Source organism: Acomys minous (genome assembly GCF_964271855.1).
Source record: "Acomys minous genome assembly, chromosome: 14".
Taxonomy (NCBI): domain Eukaryota; kingdom Metazoa; phylum Chordata; class Mammalia; order Rodentia; family Muridae; genus Acomys; species Acomys minous.
Genome location: NC_140496.1, coordinates 31,620,920 through 31,642,977, shown reverse-complemented (window position 1 = coordinate 31,642,977; position 22,058 = coordinate 31,620,920). Strand labels below are relative to the sequence as shown.

The 22,058-nt window shown below is 53.1% G+C and overlaps 2 protein-coding genes across 4 annotated transcripts; one reads left to right on the top strand and one right to left on the bottom strand.

Moving 5' to 3' along the window:
* The first annotated feature begins 2,088 nt into the window (after window positions 1-2,088).
* POLR2C (RNA polymerase II subunit C) lies at window positions 2,089-9,025 on the top strand. Its single transcript, XM_084755298.1, has 9 exons — window positions 2,089-2,251; window positions 2,353-2,402; window positions 4,319-4,387; window positions 4,530-4,582; window positions 6,304-6,432; window positions 6,948-6,999; window positions 7,214-7,382; window positions 7,508-7,582; window positions 8,105-9,025. The coding sequence occupies exons 1-9, from the start codon at window positions 2,166-2,168 to the stop codon at window positions 8,247-8,249; spliced, it is 828 nt and encodes a 275-aa protein (XP_084611424.1). The 5' UTR covers window positions 2,089-2,165; the 3' UTR covers window positions 8,250-9,025.
* Window positions 9,026-9,950: 925 nt separating this feature from the next.
* Window positions 9,951-21,066, bottom strand: DOK4 (docking protein 4). Of its 3 annotated transcripts, XM_084755293.1 has the most exons (9): window positions 20,865-21,062; window positions 15,761-15,999; window positions 12,430-12,537; window positions 12,165-12,279; window positions 11,794-11,913; window positions 11,521-11,710; window positions 10,679-10,817; window positions 10,404-10,524; window positions 9,951-10,310 (listed from the first exon to the last, which is right to left on the bottom strand). In XM_084755293.1, exons 2-9 carry the CDS (start codon window positions 15,824-15,826, stop codon window positions 10,192-10,194), a joined length of 978 nt encoding a protein of 325 aa, XP_084611419.1. In that variant the 5' UTR covers window positions 15,827-15,999; window positions 20,865-21,062; the 3' UTR covers window positions 9,951-10,191. The 3 variants fall into 3 exon arrangements, with proteins under 3 accessions (XP_084611419.1, XP_084611417.1, XP_084611418.1); XM_084755291.1 differs by having other exon boundaries at window positions 9,951-10,524; window positions 20,865-21,066; XM_084755292.1 differs by lacking the exon at window positions 20,865-21,062 and adding an exon at window positions 16,561-18,859 and having other exon boundaries at window positions 9,951-10,524.
* Window positions 21,067-22,058: the final 992 nt, after the last annotated feature.

Below are 22,058 nucleotides of genomic sequence, written 5' to 3'. Positions count from 1 at the left end.
TATGTTGTATAGTTTCTATCTAGACAAGTGTCAACGCTATCCACGGCTCCAACGGTAAACAGTAGTATATGGAAGGGGTCTGAGTTCTGGCCTTGGGCATTGCCTCAAACCTACAGGGCCACTGTGACAGCTCTGCGTCTCTGGGCCCAGTCAAATGAGGGTAAGAGCTCTTTCCCCGGGCCCCAAGCTGGCTTGTCTGCTCCTAGTCTGACTACTTGACCACAGTCTTCAGCTTCCTTAGTCCTCCAGCCTCAGCACTGGCTGGGCTTCCTTTGCACCCATGGTTAGCACTCTCTTCTCTACTCCTTTATAAATCAGCTGACCGGGAGAGTTGAGTTTCAGATCTTTTTTAGTGGGCTGTCGGGTTCTTTCTGTACCTCTCTGATTTAAAAAAAAAAAAATGCCTCTTGACATCCCATAAAGTTACTGCCATATGATTACACTTGATCTGTTCTCTATCCTTTATAGCATCCCCCTCTCCGCGCACATGTGAGATAATTTACAGGGATGGAGTGTGCTGTGGAGCAGGCCCCTTCTGTAAGTGCCTTCCTCTGTCTCAGGAAGAAATGTCACTTCTTGTTACAGCATCTTTTTGTTCTCTGGTAACTTCTGTCCTCAAAATGTAGTTCCTTCAGGATTCTGTTCAAGTACCTCTCTTCTCTGTGTGAACGAACAGCTGCCTCCCTTTTAAGGTCCATTTAAACTCTTCAGATCTGTAGAAGTAAAGAGCATTGTATCTTTACTTCAGAAGTACATTGTGTAACCTGGAGTAGAAAGGAAAGTGTGTATCATTTAATACATGGGCGCTGTTGAAGTATCCTTTGAGGACCTTTGAGATGGCTCAGTGGGTAAGAGCACTTGCAGTCAGGCCTGACATCCTTAATTCAATCCCTGGGACCCACATGGTGGAAGGAAAGAATTGACTCCCACATTGTCCTTTGACTTCCACACACATGTGTTGGTACCATCACCATCACATACATACACAACATAATAAAAATACCTGTGTTTTGTTTCGTGTGTGTGTGTGTGTGTGTGTGTGCTGCGTGCGTGCATTACAGCACTCCTGCTGACCTTAGCTCTGGGGTGAGTCTTGCATTGTTTGCTGCTTTGCTCATCATTTAACTGGCCTGAGAACTTCTAGGGGATTCTTTTCTCTCCACCTTTAAACTCAAAAGACTTTTGCATTAACATGTCCTGTTTCATGTGTGTTCAGAGGATTTGAACTTGCGTCCTCACTCTTGTGCATAATCATTTTACACATTGAGCCTCCCGAGCCATTTTGTTTATGTATAGATAGATCTACAATGTTTTGTTTGCTTGTTTGTTATTGTTTTTTCAAGACAGGGCCTCTGTGTAGCTTTGGCTGTCCCGGACTCCCTTTGTAGACCAGGCTGGCCTCGAACTCCCAGCGATCTGCCTGCCTCTGCCTCCCGAGTGCTAGGATTAAAGGGGTGCGCTACCACGCCCAGCCTAGATCTACACACCTATAATTCCAGCACACGGGGGCGGGGCGGGGGGGGGGGTGTAGACGCCAGCCTGGTCTACAAAGAAAGTCCAGGACAGCTAAAGCTACACAGAGAAATCCTGTCTTGGAAAAACAAAACAAAAGGCTTCATTGTATTCTTATATATTTCTTAAATTATTTTTATGTATATGGGTGATTTGCTTGCATGTGTATCTGTGTGCCACGTGCCTACCTGATGCCTTCAGATGCCAGGAGAGGGCGCCAGATCCCTAGAAACTGGAGTTAAAGAGATCAGCTATCATGCGAGTGGTGAGAATCCAATCGGCTTTTTATAGGAGAGTAGCAAATGCTCTTAACCACTAGGTCAACTCTCTGGCCCCATATATATGTATGTTTAACCAAATCTCCATCAATCATTGCCTAATGAGTTATTTTTAGCAATTACAAATAACATTGACATGAATGGCCATGTACTTTTGTGCTATATTTATCTTAGGGATTTCAAGAGCGTAGGACCTGGTGCATTTGGCGACAGTGTGCTTAAAAGAAACGCAGGCCAGGAGAGTCCCGGCCTCCGGCCAGCAGGAGGCGCTGTGCTCACGTCAAGACGGAAGCGCCCGTCATCCCGCCGACAAACTGCTGGTGGCTGCGCAGGCGCGCTGCGGGGCTGGTGGCGGGAGACTGGCTGCCGGTCGCGATGCCGTACGCCAACCAGCCAACCGTGCGGATCACGGAACTCACCGAGGAGAATGTCAAGTTCATCATCGAGAACACGGACCTGGCGTAAGGCGGCTAAGGGAAAGGCGGGCGGCCGGGTCCTCAGGCCCCTGGCCCCGGGGCTGTGGCTTCGGGGTCGCTCACACCACCTGCCTTTCCTCCCGTAGGGTGGCCAACTCCATTCGGAGGGTCTTCATCGCCGAGGTGCCCATTATAGGTACGCGACCCTCCCTTGGAACCCTTGCCGCCGCCCCTCAGCTTGGGGGTGGGGGCTAAGAACACTTCGGTGCTGTACGCCGGGACCGGGCCACTCAGGCCGGCCTTGGTGCGTGCCTCGCTCAGAAGCGCGGTTTCCAGCACAGGTCGTCTACCCAAAAGCAACAGAAATCAAGACTATAAACATCATTAAACAGCTGGGAGCTGTGGTCTCCTTATCTGTAATGTGTAGACGCTAGGAGTCGTTTGCAGGAGATACCAACGATTACTGAAGTCGGGTAGATTATGCACCATTGCCTTAAAGTCAGTGTTCAGTACCGGTGGGTGTCTTGAAATGTATGTTAAGTTTACAAAATAATGGGCTCGGTTATAACATTTTTATACACACACTCAAACACTGTGCTTGGATTGTATCCACTCCCCATCACTTCCTTTTATTCCCCTCCCACTGATCCCTCTCGACCTTCCAGATAGTACCCAGCCGTACTTTCTTATCTTTCTCTCTCCCTCTTCTTTAAAACATTATATGTATTTCCCATATATGTGTATATCTCTGCGCTCGAGAGTACCACAGTGCATGTGTGGAGGTCAGAGTGCAGCCTGTGGTGGGGACTCTCCTCTTCCATCATACGGGTTCTAGGGATTGAACTTGAGTCTTCAGGTTTGATAACAAATAAATACCTTTGCCCTACTGAACCGTGTCCCAGGCCCTGAACTCTCTTTAAAACAAAACGAAACAGGCTGGTCAATGGTGATGCATGCCTGTAATCCCAGCACTTGGGAGGCAAGGGCAGGTGGATCTCTGTGAGTTTGAGGCCAGCATGGTCTACAGAGGGAGTTCCGGGACAGCCAGAGCTGTTACACAGAGAAACCCTATTTCAAAAAAAAAAAAAAAGAAGAAGAAGAAGAAAAGAAAAAGAAAATGAGGTTCACGTGAGAGAAAGCATATTTGTTATTATGACTTTCTTTTACAATCAACATGCTTTTGTTCTTTTTTGGTTTGCTTGTTGGTTTGTTTTTCGAGACAGGATTTCTCTGTGTAACCGCCCTGGCTGGCCTGGACTCGCTTTGTAGACCAGGCTGGCCTCTAACTCACAGAGATCTGCCTGTTTCTGCCTCCTGAGTGCTGGGATTAAAGGCGAGCACCACCACACCCGGCCAAACTTTTAATTTTTTAAATTATGTTTAACTGTGTCTCTGTGTGTGGGTGTTTACAGGTGAGTGCAGCCAGAGGAGGCCAGAGGTCTCAGATCCCCCTGGAGCTGGAATTGCAGGCAGCTGTGAGCCGCCTGACATGGGTGCCAGGAGCCTCTTAATCTCTCAGCCATTCCTCTACCCATGTTTCCCCAACTTTTAAGCGCCCAAATAGCTTTTTGTTCTTGGACTTGGTATTGGCACAGGTAGCAGATTTAAAGTGCTCTTTAGAGAATATTCAACTTGCTGAGTATCCCACACCCACAGCATTCTCTAAGTGAGCAGAGTTTTTTGTGTGTGGCACCACCAAGCCCCATACCCAGATCACTGGGGCAGGAAAGTGTTAGGTGTGGTGTGTGTGGTCTGTTAAAACTAGACACCTGAACCTTGAGCTGTCACTTTGGAGTCAGAGCCTCTGGCAGCCTGACCTGGGCACCTTCAACTATAAACACTGACTGGTTCCTCCTTCCTTCCTTCCTTCCTTTCTTTCTTTCTTTCTTTTTTTTTTTTTTTTTCCTTTTTGGTTTTTCAACCCAAGGTTTCTCTGTGTAGCCCTGGCTGTCCTGGAATTCACTTTATAGATCAGGCTGGCCTTGAACTCACAGAGGTCTGCTTGCCTCTGCCTCCTGAGTGTTAGGCACTCAATGGATTGAAAACAGTAGGTCTATAATTCAATCTGGTGGTCAGTCCTTAACAGTGCTATTTTGTTGCCACCTTTTTCAGCCATCGACTGGGTTCAGATTGATGCCAATTCCTCAGTCCTTCACGATGAATTCATTGCTCACAGGCTTGGTGAGTGCTGGTGTTGAGGTGGAAGGGATTAAAAGTGGGAGGACACTTGGGCTTTCTGTCCCTAGCCCGTGTGACCTACTTGAGGTTCTTTCGATGGCTTCGCTATTGACTATTCTTCAAAGCACTTTCCTGTGTCTTGCAGGTCTAATCCCCCTCACTAGTGATGACATTGTGGACAAGCTGCAGTACTCCCGGGTATGTGTGTTGGGTAGGCTGGAGGCACAGGAAGGTGGAAGTCGTGGTGGGGCTGGTTTCCTGATAGCTTCCTTCCAGTGACTGTGGAGCTGATGCCCTGATACTGCGGTCCTTGGTTCTGATGGGGCTTCAGATTGATTATGCTCTCAGCACATCCAGCCTCACAGGAAGAGAGGGACACACAGCCGGGCGTGTAGCGCACGCCTTTAATCCCACCCAGCACTTTGGAAGCAGAGACAGGCAGATCTCCATGAGTTGGAGGCCAGCCTGGTCTACAAAGCGAGTCCAAGACAGCCAGGGCTACACAGAGAAATCCTGTCTCAAAAAATCAGGAGGGGGGGGGGCACTCCAGAATACATACATACATACATATATATATTTTTTTAAGTTATTCTCACTTTTATGTATGGATATGTGTATATAACTGCTTTTATGTATGTACAGGTAAGTTAGAGTGCTAGAAAAGGTCAAAAGGGAGCCCCCTGGAGCTAGAGCTGCAGCCAATTGTGAGCTGCTGCATATAGATTCTGGGAACTGAACTCAAGTTGTCTGCTAGAGCAGCAGGTGCTCTTAACCTCCCTGCCGCCCCCTCCCACCCCCACCCCCCCTCACACTTATTCTTTTTGTTTATTCTTTAAGAGAGTCTCACTCTGTCGCTCTAGCTGGCCTTGAACTGAGATCTGTTTGCTCTCCTCCTGAGTAGTGCTCAGTTAAGGCATGTGTCACCATGCCTGCCTGAGAAACATTAATGAGACACCTGTTCGTTTTTTTCTCTGTAGTTACCAGATGCTAATGTTTTACTACATTTGCCTTATTTTTCATATGGCATTTTTGAGCATCCTGACCCTTCTCTTGTAAACCCTTGAGCACACATCAGTGTGCTGTGCTCAGTCCATCATTTAGGAGGCTACCAGGTGCGATATGCCCTGTCTCAGAACACACAAAACACCCACAATGAATGGCAAATGTTGATAATTAAGAAAGCCAGAAGGTGGGGATATGATAGGTGGTGATCGGCTTTAGTCCTCTCTGGTTTTGTGTATGTGAAAATTTTCATAAAAGGTTCTGAAGTAAAGATTAGGTGGATGTCAGAGCATATGCCTATAATCCTGGCACGTGGGAAATAGGAACAGGAAGATCAGTATTTAAAATTCATCTTCAGCCACAGAGTGAATTCCAGGCCAGCCTGGGCTACATGAGGGCACCCCCACCCCAAGTAATCTAGACCCTGAAAGATGTTTTGTTGTTTTATTTTGTTTTTGTTCGCTTGTTTTTCAAAACAGGATATTTATGTGTAGCCTTGACTGTCCTGGACTTGCTATGTAGACCAGGCTGGCCTCAAACTCACAGAAATCTGCCTGCCTCTGCTGGGATTAAAGGCATATGCCACCACAGCCCAGCTAACCCTTGTTTGTATTTTCAGTAATTCCCAAGCTGTCTACATAGGCAGAACTATAGTGCCCTACAACCTTGGTTCCCAAGGCAGTCCTTTCTGTGCACTGCTATATTAGCAGTGTGCCCCCTAGTGGTAGCTTGCAGCAGTGGACGTGGAAAGGAAGAGTATTTGGCGGTGGTATACAAGCTGTCATGAGGATGGTATCCTAGCCCAGAAGAGGCCTGGGACTGTGGTCAGCGCCTTGTCACGAGACGAAACTGAAAGGAGCTGGTCAGTAGAAGCAGGGAGCCCGATCTAGTGGTACCTTCTGCCTTTCCTGCCTCAGGATTGCACGTGTGAAGAGTTCTGCCCCGAGTGTTCTGTGGAGTTCACTCTTGATGTGAGGTGCAACGAGGACCAGACGCGCCATGTTACCTCTCGAGATCTCATCTCCAACAGCCCCCGGGTTATTCCAGTTAGTGCCTTTGCTCTTTCTCCTCTGTGGGACAGTTTGGTGTGGATCTTTCTGTTAACCTGCCCTGTGACCATCTACTTTTAACTGCCACCTAGAAGTGCTAGTCCTAAGTTCTTTTTAAGATTTATTTATGTATTGCTGTGTATACAGCGCCCTGCCTACATGTACACCAGCAGGCCAGAAGAGGGCAGCAGTTCACTTTATAGATGGTTGTGAGCCACCATGTGGTGGCTGGGAGTTGAACTCAGGACCTCTGGAAGAGCAGTCAGTGCTCTTAACCTCTGAGCCATCTCTACAGCCCTGGTCCTAAGTTCTTGAACGGAGCAGTATTGGTGCTGTGTGTCCTCTCTTGTCCAAAGACCCTTCTCAAGGCCATGGGGCTGTTTGGATAACTCTGCCACCACCTTCACAGGCCTCCTTTCCCTGGCTTGACAGATTATAGGCTGGATTTATTGGGTTGCCAGAGGTGACTGAGAGGTGAGAAGCTAATGCCTGCTTGTTTGGGCTTCCGACAGGTGACATCCCGGAACCGTGATAACGACCCCAATGACTATGTGGAGCAGGATGGTAAGGGGGTGGGGCATTGTGGTAAGGGGGTGGGGCAAATGTGCCTAGTGGTTGGAGGAGGTAGAGGTCAGATGTACCCTCTTGAGCTGCCTGGTCTCTTTGTCACTCACCTTTAGACCCTTCTGCCCAGGTGTGGGTTGTCTTCATGCAGCACTGCAGGTCAGAGGCTGAGACCTGACCTCTTGGTTCCTGGCTCACTTACCTCTCCCTGCAGACATCCTTATCGTTAAGCTGAGGAAAGGCCAGGAGTTGAGACTTCGAGCCTATGCCAAGAAGGGCTTTGGCAAGGAACATGCTAAGTGGAACCCTACTGCCGGGGTGGCTTTTGAATACGATCCTGACAATGCACTAAGACACACAGTGTACCCCAAGCCTGAGGAATGGTACGTTCTGTGGGGGAAGGGGCACAAGCCATGGCTGCAGAGAGAGAGATCGGGTGGGCAGATGCCCTGAGAGCCTGGCTAAAAGCAGAGGTAGCCACTTGTGCTTCTCTTGTGCTTGCCCTCAGGCCAAAGAGTGAGTACTCCGAGCTGGATGAGGATGAGTCACAGGCTCCCTATGACCCCAACGGCAAGCCTGAGAGGTAAGGCCAGGCCCTGCTGGGACTGTGAGTGTAAGAACATAGGTATGTGAGGCTGTTAGGCAGTCACACATGCTCACTCACCCACCCCCACCACGTGACAGGAGAGCTAACTGCCAAACTCACATAAACATCCTGAGTTGGTCTTCAGCCCTCTCTAGTCACCATGAAGAAATGGGCCTTCTTATTGCTCTGTGCTGTTTCCGGCCTGCCTCTTTAGGCTCAAGGCAGAGCAGAACTGACCATAGTCCCACCCTGAAGAACGGTGTCAGCATCGTGTTTGTTTGTTTCCTGCTGTCTCCAGGTACATACAGTCATTTTGGGGTTTTTACAACAATACCCTTTTGAAGTAGCTGTAGCTTCCTTGAGGAACTGCAAAGAGGATCTGGACCCACTCCATGTTAAGAGGTTTTAGGGAAGGGGAAGTCAGCCGTGTCCCAAGATCAAGTCACAGGACAGAAGGGAAGTCTGGCCGCAGCTCAAGCTCTGCCTCATGAGAGCTCTCACCCTGCTCTTGTCTCTCAGGTTTTACTACAATGTGGAGTCCTGTGGCTCACTGCGCCCTGAAACCATTGTCCTCTCAGCCCTCTCTGGGCTAAAGAAGAAGCTGAGTGATTTACAGACTCAGCTGAGCCATGAGATCCAGAGTGACGTGCTCACCATAAACTAGCTGCAGCTTGCCTGCTGCCGAAGACTAGGTTCAAGGTGGCTGCCTTTCAGGTCTTGTGAGCACTTCTGGCTTCTGTGCTTTGGGCTGCAGTTGCTCAAACTGCCTCCTAGAAGGTCACTGGAGAGATTGCCAGGGGTTCCACTGGTGTCGGACAGAGCAGTTTCTATTAGGAGGTGGTCAGCATCCTTGGCCTGACCTTGTTGGTCACTGTGATACTTCTCGGAATCCCAGGCACCCCTTCCAACCTGTTTCCTAGCTCACTAGTAGGGGGCTTTGTTGCTTTCTAGTTGAGAGTCACTGAGCTAGACATGTGGTCACTAAAGCTTTTTAAATCTTTTCTCCCCAAGGGAAGGAGTTTTCACAGCCCTTCCTTAGGCCTCTGCTAGGGCTGAGGGCTAGAACCTTGGTTGAAGCAGCCTCCCAGGGTTGGGCCAGCTGTCATCTTTTGGGATTAGTATTAAGCCCTGGTTATCCTCTCTGTCCACTGGTGAACTTGGTGTTTTATACTCTGACCTTCCCTCCCCCAGGGAAGTTGTGGGGAGGGGGGCAGGGGTGGTAGTGCTGCAGGCCCCACCCACATTTCATTTCTCTTTAGTTCCCTTCAGGCCCTGCCCTAAGCATGTATCCAGGGATATGAAGGCTTGCCCACCATGGTTTTTAGGTAGCCTGGGGGAAAGCACACACCAGCACAGAAAGGAATGGATATTTATTGATCACCAGTAGTTGTCTTTTTAAAAGTCTTTATTTTTGGCAATAAAGAGCACAACATAATCTCCTTCATGCGTCATCGTGCTGCTGATTAACCAGCTCTGCCTTCCTCCCAAGGGTCTGGGCCCATTTCTTCTACAGACCAGCTGACCTCTGGGTGGTCATTTCCTGGGTCTGTCAGAGCTGGGCCAGTTGAGCCACCTTCCTGGCTCTAGGACCCTTCTGGGAGGGGCCTTATTGTCACTGCCACAAATGTGAGTGAACAGTGGTTATTTACAAGGTCTGGTCCCATAAATCAGAACCCTAAAGTATTAAAAAACAGAAACACGCAACAAAAGGTTTGATGTGAATAGAAAGATAGCCCTTCTGCACGGTAGTCAATAAATACCAGCACTAGAAAATCAATTGCTTTAATTGCATTTCAGCAGGGAGCCTCAGCACCTTGTCGGGAGATGGGTTTTTGACTGGCCCAGGGTGGTTGGCCCAGGGCAAGGGACTCCCCTGCTGGAGCACTATGCTCCTGGTCAGTAAAAGGGGGCAGCGAGGTACTCCCCACACAGTCCTGCTGCAGCCTTCCCGGCTGGCTCCAGCCATCCTCTGCTGCTAAGGTAATGGGCACCCCACCCCAAGACATCCTCAGCCTACTGAGCAGGAAGGAGCCAGTGCAGAAAGTGCATTTTAAAACCAGATGCCACCTCTGCTTAACACTCCCAAGTGCAAGGCTACCACACAGTACAGTGAAGTTTAGGTCCTTCCTGTGTCACTGTAGGCCCAGAGGACAGAAGCTACCTGCTATCTCGACCCTTAGGCCTCTGAGAAAGAGGCAGCAGACAGCACCAGTCTGATTGTCCCCCTCCTCTGACCCTGGCAGCTCAAGCATCACGGAGGGCAGGAGCGGCTGCTCTCATACTCAAACACGGCCTTGACCATGCCTGATGAGGCAACTAAAATAGGTATGGGGAAGGTAGAGGGAATCCTCACTTACACAGAGTATGTCATAAGCCATATATATTAAACCATTAACAGTATATAGTCCCACAGCGGCTCTAGCCCCTCATGCTCAGGTGGTGTGGCCAGCCATGTGCTAAGGTCCAGCCTCACCCTGAAGGGCAAGGACGGACAGCTTGCTCGCCTCTGGCTCTTGGCCAACAGCTCCTTGAGGCTGTCCATGGGCTGTTGCAGCTAGCCTTCCAGCAGGTGGCCCAGCAGTCATCAGTTGCCAGCAGTCCAGTTGTCACTGGGAAGGGGTCTTGCTCTCACTGCTGTCCTCCTGCCTGGGCTTTGGCTTAAGCAGGATGAATCTGTTCAGGAGGTCTGTTTCTGAGCTGGCCTGGGCTGCCCCATACCCTTCACCTGTGGACAGAAACGCAGGCACAGAATTTGAGTCCAAGACCAAAGACCCTTGCCCAGGAGGCCTCCCCAGGGATGGGACCTGGCAGTGCTCACCATAGCTGGAGGCTTCGGCAATGTTCTGAGAACCTGTGATGTGGTGCCAGTACGCGCTACGGGGCAGCATGGCGGTGGGTGTACAGGGGTAGGAGTAGTGCTCGGTGCCCTTGTTCAGCAGCTGTGGCACAGAGAAGGGGTCCCGTCTGTTAGCTCTGGGGCCACCACTGCCAGCCCAAGGCCCTGCCTGACTCACCTGTGAACACGCTGATGGAGACTTAGCTGGCATGTCTGCCCCACTTCCCAGTGCCCTGGAGCAACACCCACTGCCTCACCCTCACGTTCTTCTCCATTTCCAGCAGGACCCGCTTGTGCTGCTCAGCGATGGCCAGGGTGGCACTGTGAACCCGCTGGTAAATCTGCTCCCCCTCTTGTGTCTGAAAGGTGTAGAGTCCTTCCCCAGCGTCACACATCCTAAGGACACAGGTAGCAAGGAGGGCAAGGTGTCAGGAATTCCACCATCGCACGTGTGTGTGTGTGTGTGTGTGTGTGTGTGTGTGCGCGCGCGCCAAATGCCAGCTGTGGTTGTACCAAGGCCTTCGGGGACAGGATGGTCATGGTCTAGGGGTTTGGCCACAGAACACAAGTAGTTATCTGGTTACCACATACCCAGTGGAGGTTTGAAATCTTCACACAAATTAATCTACTCAGCTTTTCTACCACACTCTGGTATCTACACACTGACCAGTCTCCTCACACATTTTACAGAAGAGGAAACTAAAAGCATCCAGGATCAGAGTAGCTCAGCCAACGATATGGAGGGTGGTGCAGAGCTGGAGATGAAACGGGCTGGTAGAGTCCCAGCAAGGGCCTTCCCTAGCCTTACCATCACTCTGTCAGGCTAGCCGCCTTTTTACCCCTCTATAGGAAACTGGTACCAAGGCTACAGTCGCAAAGCCACAAAGTGTCACTGCCAGAGAGCTGGGCTTTGGTATACAGCTCCGCCCGACCTGCCTGTTGAAAGCTAATTACTTCTTCAGGCCTTGAGTTCCTCATCTGTAAAGCTGAAGCTGGGTTGCGGTGCTGAGGAATGAAAGTGCCTGGCACCACGCAGAGAGCAGTCTCCATAATGGCCACCATGGTGGGGCTGGGTGGGAGGAAACTAGAGGGTACCTACCTGCCCGCCTCAAAGGTGAAGCGGGTGGCATCGCGACCATAGCGGCGCAAGGAGCAGAGGGGCCACGAGACGAGCTTCACGCGGGGGTTGTGTATGTCCCAGAGGTAGATGTTTTCGTGGGTGATCTGCAGCTTGCACTCGCCATACACGTCCAGGTTGGGGCAGGGCAACAGGAAGACGTTGAAGCGATCTGCAGCAGCAGAGGATGACGTCAGGGCTAACTGAGGGTCCCACCTTCCCCCTCCCCACCTCGAGACCCCGCACCAGCCTTACCTGTCTGCTCACACTGGACTCCTGGGGCCAGGAGGTCAGGCTCTCCTAGACTGATGTCATTGAGTCGGGCCCCCAGACATTCCACTGACAGTGTCTTGTACCACTCCTCTGCCTCCAGCTCTAGAGAAAAATCCCACTTGATAGTTCTACCAGTTCAGAGTCCCCAGCAGCCTACCCAGTCTGCCCCTGCTGAAGTCATTGCATTCTGCGGGAAGGAAAAGCCTTGCTGCCTGCCTGCCTGCCCACCAAGAGACCCACTCCACCAGGGGCACACCCTGGGGTTGGCCTGCCCGCTCTGTTACCCCTGCCCAGACCACTGACTATTACCAGCCCAAGGAGACCAGTTAGAGCCTGCAGCCATGGGGCCTCACCGGAGTCACAGGTGAAAGTACGAGCCGAGTCATCAGTGAATATGATGGCCACCGCCTGCCTCTTGGTCTCCTTGGGGAGCCGTGTGACACACTTGACATTGCTGATCTCAGTCACCTGGGAGGACATCCCAAGAGACTTAGCCAGGCTGGGGCACTTCACCCTGCCTCCCACAGATGTGTTCCCCAGGAAGGTACTCTCAGACCTCAGGACTCAGCCAGTCATCTTTGCTCACAGGTAGGGGGAGCTAGGGCCCAGGCCCCTAACCTTGGGGCAGCCTCGGAGGCACACAGACTTCTCATCAGGATATTTCTCCAGCCGCTGGGGCCCCTTGCTGGAAGACTTCCTGAACACCAGCCAGCACCTCCGGTAAATCTGTGGGTTAAGAGACTGATGGTCAGATGGTTGCTGCATCATGACCCCCAACAATGCTGCCCGGAAGTTACCCCCAGCCTCCTGAGGGAGCAGCACCACACCCTTCCCCGGGCCCTAGCTTAGAGAAAACCCGTGGATGGTAACTACAGGACAGCAGCCACCAGAGGGGCAGCCCTTGCCAAATGGCCAAGGTGGGCATTCCTGATCAGCTCTCCCTATGATCCTCCGTGTGCAGATCATGGCTCTGTGTAATGGAAGGAGCATTTGTGGAGTGCTCCCTAGCCATGTGTTGGGTGCTGGTACTCTTCAGGGTTGGGGTCACTCTTGAGGCCAGTTCCATCGTTGCCTCCATTTCAGAGACGTGTGGGCTATGAAGAAGGTAGCTGGTGGAGCGGGTGTTAAGATGGGATTGCAAGAGACACACCCATTCCCACAGTCCAGAGTGCTCTGGCCACCACATGGGCTCCCCTTGCACTCAGCCCACCCCCACTACGCATCATCAAGGCCCTGTTTTTGGGCCCAGGCAAAGCTCTGGTGTGGGGCACATCACTCTTGCCCCCAAGGGATTTCCCTCATCACTTAACTAACAGTGGACCACAGGGGGTTCCCATGGGGACCTGAGGCCCACAGAGGGTAAGAACCAGCTGTGCCCCACAGCACAGTACCTTCCCTACATTGTATCTTGGGTGGCCTAAGCACTAATGCCCTGTGCTCTATGCCGCTGAGTTTCTCCAGAGCTTCATAAACTCCTAAGGAGGTGACCGTTCTTCAGAGGCAAACTGTCCTATCAGACACCACAAAAGGCTGTCCAGCACCTCCAATAAACTGCCGTCTGACTTCTTGCAGGGCCTCTCCCTCCTTCTATGGGCTCTTGAGCTAAGCTGTGATGGATTCACCAGCCCCTGCCAGCGGGCTTTAAGCCTGACAGGCCTATTTCCCAGGCACCCTTGTGCCCCTGTCATTGCAAACAGGAGGGTCCGAAAGGGAGCCTAGGCTAAGCCGAGGAAGGGAGGAGGTCACTGGGCCACACACACTGGCCATCCCAGCTACCTTCTCTGCCAGTGACAAAGGTACGAGGCCTTAAGCAGGCAGATCACACAACAAAATGAACCTAGACTGTCCTTGTCGCTGGAAGTCCTTAGAACTGGGCCACTTTAGGTTCTTGTCTAGGACCCTGGGGAGCATGTCTGCCCTCATACCCCTGTCCCTAGCTTGGCCCTGATCTGTCCACCCGAACCCTTTTGGAGCAGAGACCATGTATCCATCTCACACACCCCTGGCTTACACCAGCTAGCAATTACTGACTGCTACACTAAGCAAGTGCATGTGAAGAACAGGGTGGACAGGCAGATGGACAGACGGATGAATGGTGAATGGACAGATAGATGAATGGGTAGGAGCTGCCCAAGCGCCCCACCCTACCCCAGCAGGCAGCAGCATGGGAGGCCTGGGGGCCTGAGCACCCTGGTTGCCTGGTTACAGGATACACACTCACACAACCCCAGGGAGCTACGCACTCAAGAGCTCTCCTGACTTCTTACAGGTCTTTGATCAGCACTCCGCCAGGCTTGGCTCTGCTGAGAGGAGGCCGCCCTAGCAGGTAGGGAGAGAGGGTGGGCTCTGTCCCTTCTCCATTCCTTTCAGCATACCCCCACCCCTGATCTCAGGAGACAGAGATAAGACACTGCCTGGGGCAATTGCAAACTGCAGCCCCTCACACTGTGGCAGGGTAAGCTTAGGTCTGTGGAGAGTAGAGGTGCCTGGACAGAGCAGACACCAGTCTGGGCCAGGCCACACCCCACCTGCCAATTCTTTCCCCGTGGTCTGTCCACCTCTCCCTTTGGGGTGTGGGAATCCTCCTGGAACAGGTCTGACTCTGATCCCACATGACTTCCCTGTAGCCAGAGCTTTCCTGCTAAGCCCTGGCCTGGACAGGATCCCCCCTCTCTGGGGGGGGGGGGCAGGGGAGCTTGCTGGATCTAAGCATGGGAATCAGGAGTGGTGGCAGGGACGAGGTCCCCATTCCCTGGGCCTCTTTGCCTGGCCTTAGCCTTGCTCTTTGTTCTGTCTTGGAAAGAGCGTGGTCTCTACCAGGCTTGGGCCAAGGAGTCTCCAAACATGCCCAGGAACCCTGCCTCAATCCACTGAGGGCCCAGCTGATGGCAGTGGGACTGCTGGCCCTTGCCTGGACACAAGGCAGCCCCAGAAAGGCAGGGGGAACAAGAATCACCCCGCTCTAAGGTGGCCCCTGAGGAAGACAGATCCCTGGACATCTCACCCCAGGGAGCCTTGAACCTAACCCATCAAGATAGGAGTTATCAGTAAGAGAAACTTGGGTCACCTGTCACCAGGACTCTCTTTCCTGCTGGTAAGAGCCCCTCACTGGAGGTAGGGGATGGGCCGGGGAACAGAGCTTCCAAGGGCCCCTGGAGCCCTAACTCATGCCTCTGGGGGATTTTCCTCAGTTGGAAACCTCTATGAGGTGGTGAGAAGAGGTATGTGCCCCTCTAAGCCCCAGCTCAGGGCCACCGCCAACAACTCTGAGGAAAGCAGTGTGTCCCAGAGCAAGGGCCATTCCACCTACACGCCAGGGAAGTGTCAGCCTCAACAAACCTCTGCCCCTGATGCCCCTACCACTACCTCCCCACAAGCCACCCTCCTTTCCAAACAGTTCTTTAGCATCCCCCAAACAACCGCGTAAAATATGAGTACAGCCTCAGAACATCTTGAGGAGCGGGTGCATGGTTTTGTTTTTTTTTTTAGGGGGGGGGGGTTCAGTTTAAAGAAAAAAAGGACAGGAGAGGTGGGGAACAAGGCAAGGAATGGGAGGAAGGGGGGGGGTGGGGAGCAAGGGGAGGAGGCCCAGGAGCCAAAGCTGCTCTCCACTCTTGACAGGCTCACTCCCGCTACCCTGCTACTCGGTGGTAGCTGCCACCTCCGCTGCTGCCAGTGGCGACAACTTCAACAATAGCAGGGATGCCTCTGCCAGCCTGTCAGCTACCACTGCTGGTCCAGTGGCTGGGATGCCAGCCAGCCCAGCTGGGGCAAAAGATGCAGTAGACAGAGGGCTGGCCAGCCACATGCCAGCCAGCCAGTGTTGAAAAGCCTCAGACCACAATTGCACAGTACCCAGTGCGGGCGGGCAGCATGCCCTCACACACCATGCCTCCAGACCCATCCACAGTACTGTTTATTGACAAGGGCCCCCACCAGGGTGGCTCACCCCGAGCTTCCTGCTCTTCATCTTCACATAGCCTTGCTTGACGATGTCGTTGAAATTGGTCGCCATGGTTGCCCCACTGTCTTTGGAGTGCAGGCTGGGCTGAGTCCGGGGGAGGGGTACCCAGGCGGGAGGGGTACCCAGGTGGTAAACCCAGGTGGCTTGGTCTGGTCACCTGTTTAAGACACTCTTCACCTCCCCCACCTCAGCATTGTTCTAGCAGCTCCTTTGCCCAGCTCCTGCTGGAAACCCAAATGACAGGGAGATTAGAGCCATTGACATCTTTCTCTCCCCCTGGCAGTCTCTCGGTCTTTTTTCCTTCCTCTTCCCACACTCCTCCCTCCCTCCCTCTGCCTGCCCGCCCTTCCTCCTTCCCTTCCTCCCCACCCCAGGACGGCAGAACCATTCAGGAAAAGCGAGGTGGAGGCAGAGCAGGAAAATGGTCCAGCCCAGTCCCCTCCCTCAAGGCTGGGGCTGGCAGTTAACCCCTTCCTGGGTTGGCTGGCTCTCCGTCGGCTTGCGGTGGGGTTGAAGGCAAAAGAGAGGAAGGGAGGGAGGTAGCCGGCTCTGGAGGAGCCCAGGCTCTCAGTTTGGTGGCACCTGGCCATCCTCTTACAATTTAGGGCAGACTGAGTACCCCGCCCCCCTCTTGGGTACTGGAGTCCCAGAGGAGAACTTCCAGGAAATGATGAGGAGTCCGGAGATGGCCCAGGGTCCCTCTGTCCACCAAAGGCTGCACTTCCAGGTTGACGACAATGCATTCTTGGTCTCACAGACCCCAAGCCCTCTGCCCACCAGTATACCTAGTTCTCTCCAGCCCTGGGAGAGAGAGGCTGGGAATCACCAGCTCAAGCCACTCAGATCCTGCTTCTAGTCCCGGATTCTTGGGCAGCCTTTCTGGGTACTGGTGTTTCCTGGGTAGGAAGGAGGGCAGAGTCCAGGAGGTGGGGCCCTCGGTAAGTCTGAGGAATGTGTGTGGGACTGTCAGCTGTGGCCTCTGAGGAAGTAGACACTTACCCTGGCCAAGCCAAGCAGTGTCATGTCCTGAGCATCGACAGGCATTAATTATAGAAAGGATGCCCCAGGGTCTGGGATGGAGCCTAAGCAGTTCAGGAAAAATGGAGTAACAGGGGGAGGATTGGGTTCAGATAACACAGACCCAGGCAGTCTCAGCCGTGACTCAATCTAACACCTTCATATTTCATTGGAAAAGAAAGTTGCCCTGCCCAGAGTGAGTGAGCCACCGGGCTTAGGTCACACAGCAAGCCCAGGGCACAGCCAAAAGTCAATGAGGGGCTCCCAGAGTGGAAAGTTGTCATGTAGCCCCCTCTGGCTTCCTGCCACCACCTAAGCATTCGATGCCATGATGCCTCAGCTGTCAGCACTGCGCTCCCCACATCGCCAGGATCACTGGATGGTGAGGCACTAGCATTTCTGGGGTCAGCTGGACATCTGTGCTGCCAGGATGGGGCTCTAGGGCAAGCCTGAATGCCAATCTGCCAGCAGCTTGGCATTAATTAATGTCCTGGAGGCCTTGAGTCCCTAACGAGGAGCAGATGGGTACCCCATTGGGCACATGCAAACAAGAGGTGGGGCAGAGGGTTGCCTCTCCTCTGTGCACAGTGGTAATCCCCTTAGCCCTTCACAATCTCATCCATAGCTCCCAGGTCCAGGGTGCTACCACAGCCAGGGCTCTGCCTCTTCCAAGTCTGATCCACCCTCCTATCACACCTGGGCTCTGGCAGCCAGAGAAGGGGTCAATTTCCCCAGCTCTGTCTCCACCACCTGCTTCTGGGGTTATCTTGTCCCCCAGAACAAGTACTGGCTCCATGGAGTTCCCCCCCCTAAGATGACTAGCAAGCTAGCCACTGGTGGTCAATCCTCAGTGTTGAAAGCCAGTTTCCCAATCTACCTAGAAGAAGCCACCAGGCCCTGGGTTCATCTAAGGTGGCCTAGAGAGCAGGGAGTATGATTCTAGTAGGCTGTGTAGTCCCTCCGTGTTCACATTTTTCCCCCTCTAAAAGATCTGGGTAGGGTATAGTGGTATATGTCTGTAATCCCAACACTAGGGAGGTAGAAGCAGGAGGCTTGCCACAAGTTCAAGGTGGAGCCAGGAGGTCGCTACACACTGCCTGATCTTCCTGCCAGGTCCAGGCCAGAAGCCCAGGGCAGGCCTCTCCTTGCTGGCTCCGTTAGCCATCTCCCCATGCATATATAAAAGGGCCACCAAGGTTTCAGAGTTTCCTGCTGTGTCTGTCCAAAGAATACCCAGTCTGGGCTGGAGAGATGGCTCAGCGGTTAAGAGCACTTGTTTGCTCTGCCAGAGGTTCTGAGTTCAATTCCCAGCAACCACATGGAGGCTCACAACCATCTATAATGGGATCTGCTGCCCTCTTCTGGCATGCAGGTATACATGCAGATAGAGTACTCATATACATAAAATAAATAAATCTTAGAAAGAAAGAAAGAAAGAAAGAAAGAAAGAAAGAAAGAAAGAAAGATGGAAAATACCCAGTCCTAGAACCACTGAAAAGTGACATTTAAGGGTTGGAGGGGAGCCCAAGACCTGTCAGCCCAGTTAGGTTGTAGGTGCAAATATGGAGCCAGGGCCGAGAGGTGAGGTGAGGACGAAGGAGAGAGTATCAAGAAAAGAATCCATGGATTTGACAGGCAACAGGGACCCATGCCTACCCACCCCCTGCCAAGAGGAAGTCTTAAACAGAGAGCAGTCCCCAACCTGCCCCAAAAAGGTCCCTCGAAGGTTGAGTAGACAAGAAACAAGGGCAGTGAGAAAGCCCCTGCCCATCTCTAGCCCCTCACAGGCCTGCAAAGGGACAGATCCCTCCAAATGGGACAAGACCTGAGGTGTGGCACCTTCAGGTTTGGGCATGAAACCCTTGAGTATATATTAGATGGGCAAAGCCAGGTCTTCAGGAGTCATGGTTCTGGAGGGTCAGTTCCCACATACACCCCTCTCCTCTGGCTGAGTATCAGTGTGGCTGGCTGTTCCTGGAGGGACAGTAGCTGCCCTAGGCCAGGCCACCACAAACAGCCAGGCTGGACAACGGCACTGCTGCCTCCTGTAGGGAGGATCCAGGAAGCCTCCGGGGCCCTCCCTACCCACCTGCCCCATGGACACCACTGGCTGCGCCCCTCCCAGAATCCTGCCTGGAGGCTTTGGCTCTAGAACAAACACCACTCGCTGAGGCACCGCCAGTGGCAGAGCCTGAGTCCTGCCTGCCTAGCCAGGCTGCCCCACCCCTGACAGATGGGATCTCATCAGGGCTGCAGATCAGCCCTACCTGGACACCATCTCACTGTCATCTGTCTGTTGTCAACTCACAGCACAGATGTGATTGCAGGTGGGTTGTCTGTCTCCTGCATGGCCGACTCTTTCCCCCTTTATGTACCTGGCTGCCCCATCCCTCTGTGCTTGCTATCTGGGGCCAGCAGGGTGCGCTTCCCCAGATTCCCATGCCCCAGATGGTCCTGTCCAAGGAGAGCCACAAAGACAGACCAAATACTGAACTGGGCAGAGGAACAGCATGGGTTAGGACATCTGAAAGCTCACGGTCCCCAGGAACGTGGTCCAATACCCTACACCATTGCTGTCTGTTCGCCCCTGGTAGTCTGCCACCTCTCAATATGCAAATGCCTTCTCGGGAAAGCTCAGTGCATTTGCTTTTTCCTGCTTCTAACACAATTCACCACTGCCTTATTCAGATCTCCGCTGAGAGTCGGCCTCCTCCCAAAGACCCTTTCTGGCCTTGCTAATGAGCTGTCTCGCAACATCCAGTGTTACAGTCTGTCACACATCACTATGAGATTTGATTTTCCTGTTCCTTCATCTGTTGCTTGGCCATGTAAAGACACGTTACAGTGACAGCTCCCAAGCCCCTTTTTATCTATCTATAGCTCCATCCCAGTAACCAGGACACTGATAGGAGACAGACTAGGTGCCCAATCTAGGGAGGGACACATTTTATCCAGGATTGCCCCGATCCCTTTCCCCCTCACCATCGATAGCTAGCTAGCTCTGCTTCCAGAGTTATGCGAGAAGCAGCAGCAGCGGGCTCCCACTTCTCTGCATCTCAGTGCCAACTGGCAGGACCAGCAAAGTCCAAAAGACCAGGAGACCCAACCCCCTTCCACGGTCCACAGTTTGGTTCAAAGCTGCCTCAGGGGACTTAATGCTGCCTCTGACACTGTGTCTGAGCCTGGCTAGGGGCCCTACCTTGGCTAGGGTTGTTGAATGAGGTCACATCCAGCCTGTTGCCCTGCCCAGGAATACCCAGCGCTCAGGCACAGAAGCAAGCAACAGAGCAAGAGGGACACAGCTCCTGGGACCCACCTGAGATAACAGACACAGCAATCACACTTCTCTGAAAAGGGTCAGCAAAGAATGTGCGGGAAGCTCAGCCCCTGGCGGCTGTTGGAATGTGCAGGAGCGGACACCCGGGGCCCCTGGCTGCCCTGCCTTATCAAAGCCCTCCACCCCAGTCCCCCATCCAAGTGCCTGGCAACTGTTCTGCTCCCACGGCTGGCTCCCGGCAGTGGCAGTCACGCTGCACAGAATCCCTGTCTAAGCAAGGCTCCGCTCGCGTCCCTTTGCAGTGACAGCAATTAGCTGTTTCCCAGGGAAGAAGGTGTAGACTCTCCCAGGGCCAGATGAGAAAGGTTACTGGCCCAGCTACTGGCCCGGAGGATTGCAGTGACTATGAAAGCCACTTGCAGGTCAGGGGAAAAGTATCTCTTGGAATTTGGGGAGCAGGAAGGCGAGGAAGACTGCTTCCGGAAAGAGGCTCAGCGAGCCGGGGATCTGGGTGTCTCTGATGGAATACTGGGGTAGGTGCAGGTGAAGTATGGTCCAGACCAGGGCTTCCCAGAGATGGGATCTAGGTGGGGATGGCTCAGGGAGTTTCAGCGGTCCCGCTGGCTCCGAGGGGGCGCGTCTTAGTCCTCCTCCCTTAAAGTAGGACGCTCCCATAGCTGGAAGAACCCGCAGGTTCCGGAGGTGACCGAGGGCGCCCCAGGATGAGAGTTGCGGGAATCGCACGGCTAGGTGAGGCCTACGGACCCCCTCCCGGCTTCACACACCCCAATTTACCTGGGCGCCGAGGCCCGGGCCGGAGGCGCTGGCTCCGCGGGACTCGGGGCGGGCTCATGCCCGCGTCTCGGCGCGGCCGGGCCGGGAAGGTAGGGTGGCGGCGCGCGGCTCTGGCTGTAGACTGGAGAGAAGCACAGCCGCCAGCTCGGGTTCCAGAGGACTCTCGGAGGTAGTCGGTGCTGCCGTTTCGCGACGCCACTCCCCTCGAAGCCACGCCCCGCGCCGCCCTGGCGCCACGCCACGCCCCAGCCGCCACGCCCCCGCCCATCCCTGGCGTCGTGCCACGCCCCACCCGGGAGATCCGCCCTGTCCCGGAGTCCCGCCAAAACCGTATTACTCTGAACTGCCAGGGCAGAAGTTTCTGCGGGGCAGCCTAGCCTTCTGTCCACTACTAATGCCCAGCTCAGTCGGACCAGCTCCCTGTGCTCCAAAAGCCAAGCCCACGTTGCTAGAGGCTAGCCATCTGCTAGAGGCTGAAGCCCATGCCAATTTCCAATCGTTGAACTTCACCTTCCAACTTCAGGAACTCCAACTCCCTTTGCTACCTTCCAACTCCCTTTGCTACCACCCAGGCCTGCCCAGGACCTGCTCGCTCACCTGCTTTCCCCAATTTATTTAGTTTTTCGAGACTAGGTCGTGTGTGTGTGTGTGTGTGTGTGTGTGTGTGTGTGTGTGTGTGTGTGTGTAGTGTGTAGTGTATTCTTACTTGCCCAGGTAGAGGCCAAAGTCTGATATTGGGTGTTGGTTCTCCGCTTTGTATTTTGAGATAGGAAGCGCTACAATTTACGCTACATTGGTTTTCCCTTAGACTTTAGGATCTGTCCGTCTCAGCCCCACAGTGCTAGGGTTACAAACATAAACCGGCTCTGTTCCTGGCTTTGAAACGGTGCTGGGGAATCACACTAACCCATCTCTCCAGCCCAGGGTCTTCTTGCTGTGTAGGCCAGGGGGTTCTTAAACTCGCTGCAATCCTTCTGCCTCCATCTTCTTCGTGCTGGGCTTACTTTTGCCACCATGCCAGGCTACATCTATATGCCTTAACATCAGTGGTTTTGAAAGCATGGTCTTTTTTTTGTTTGTTTGTTTGTTGGTTGGTTTTTGGTTTTTGGTTTTTGGAGACAGAGTTTTGCTGTGTAGCCCTGGCTGTCCTGGAACTCACTCTGTGGACCAGGCTGGCTTCTAACTCAAAGAGAC

Bases quoted from the DNA above. Each gene is read 5' to 3' on its own strand.
- POLR2C (XM_084755298.1), top strand. From the start codon at position 2,166: ATGCCGTACGCCAACCAGCCAACCGTGCGGATCACGGAACTCACCGAG. The intron at 4,388-4,529 runs GTGAGTGCTGGT...TGTGTCTTGCAG, and splicing joins ATTCATTGCTCACAGGCTTG to GTCTAATCCCCCTCACTAGT. The intron at 6,433-6,947 runs GTTAGTGCCTTT...GGCTTCCGACAG, and splicing joins ACAGCCCCCGGGTTATTCCA to GTGACATCCCGGAACCGTGA.
- DOK4 (XM_084755291.1), bottom strand. From the start codon at position 15,826: ATGGCGACCAATTTCAACGACATCGTCAAGCAAGGCTATGTGAAGATG. The intron at 12,538-15,760 runs GTGAGCCACCCT...CTTAACCCACAG, and splicing joins TGAAGAGCAGGAAGCTCGGG to ATTTACCGGAGGTGCTGGCT. The intron at 10,818-11,520 runs GTAGGTACCCTC...CTGTGTCCTTAG, and splicing joins TTCACCTTTGAGGCGGGCAG to GATGTGTGACGCTGGGGAAG.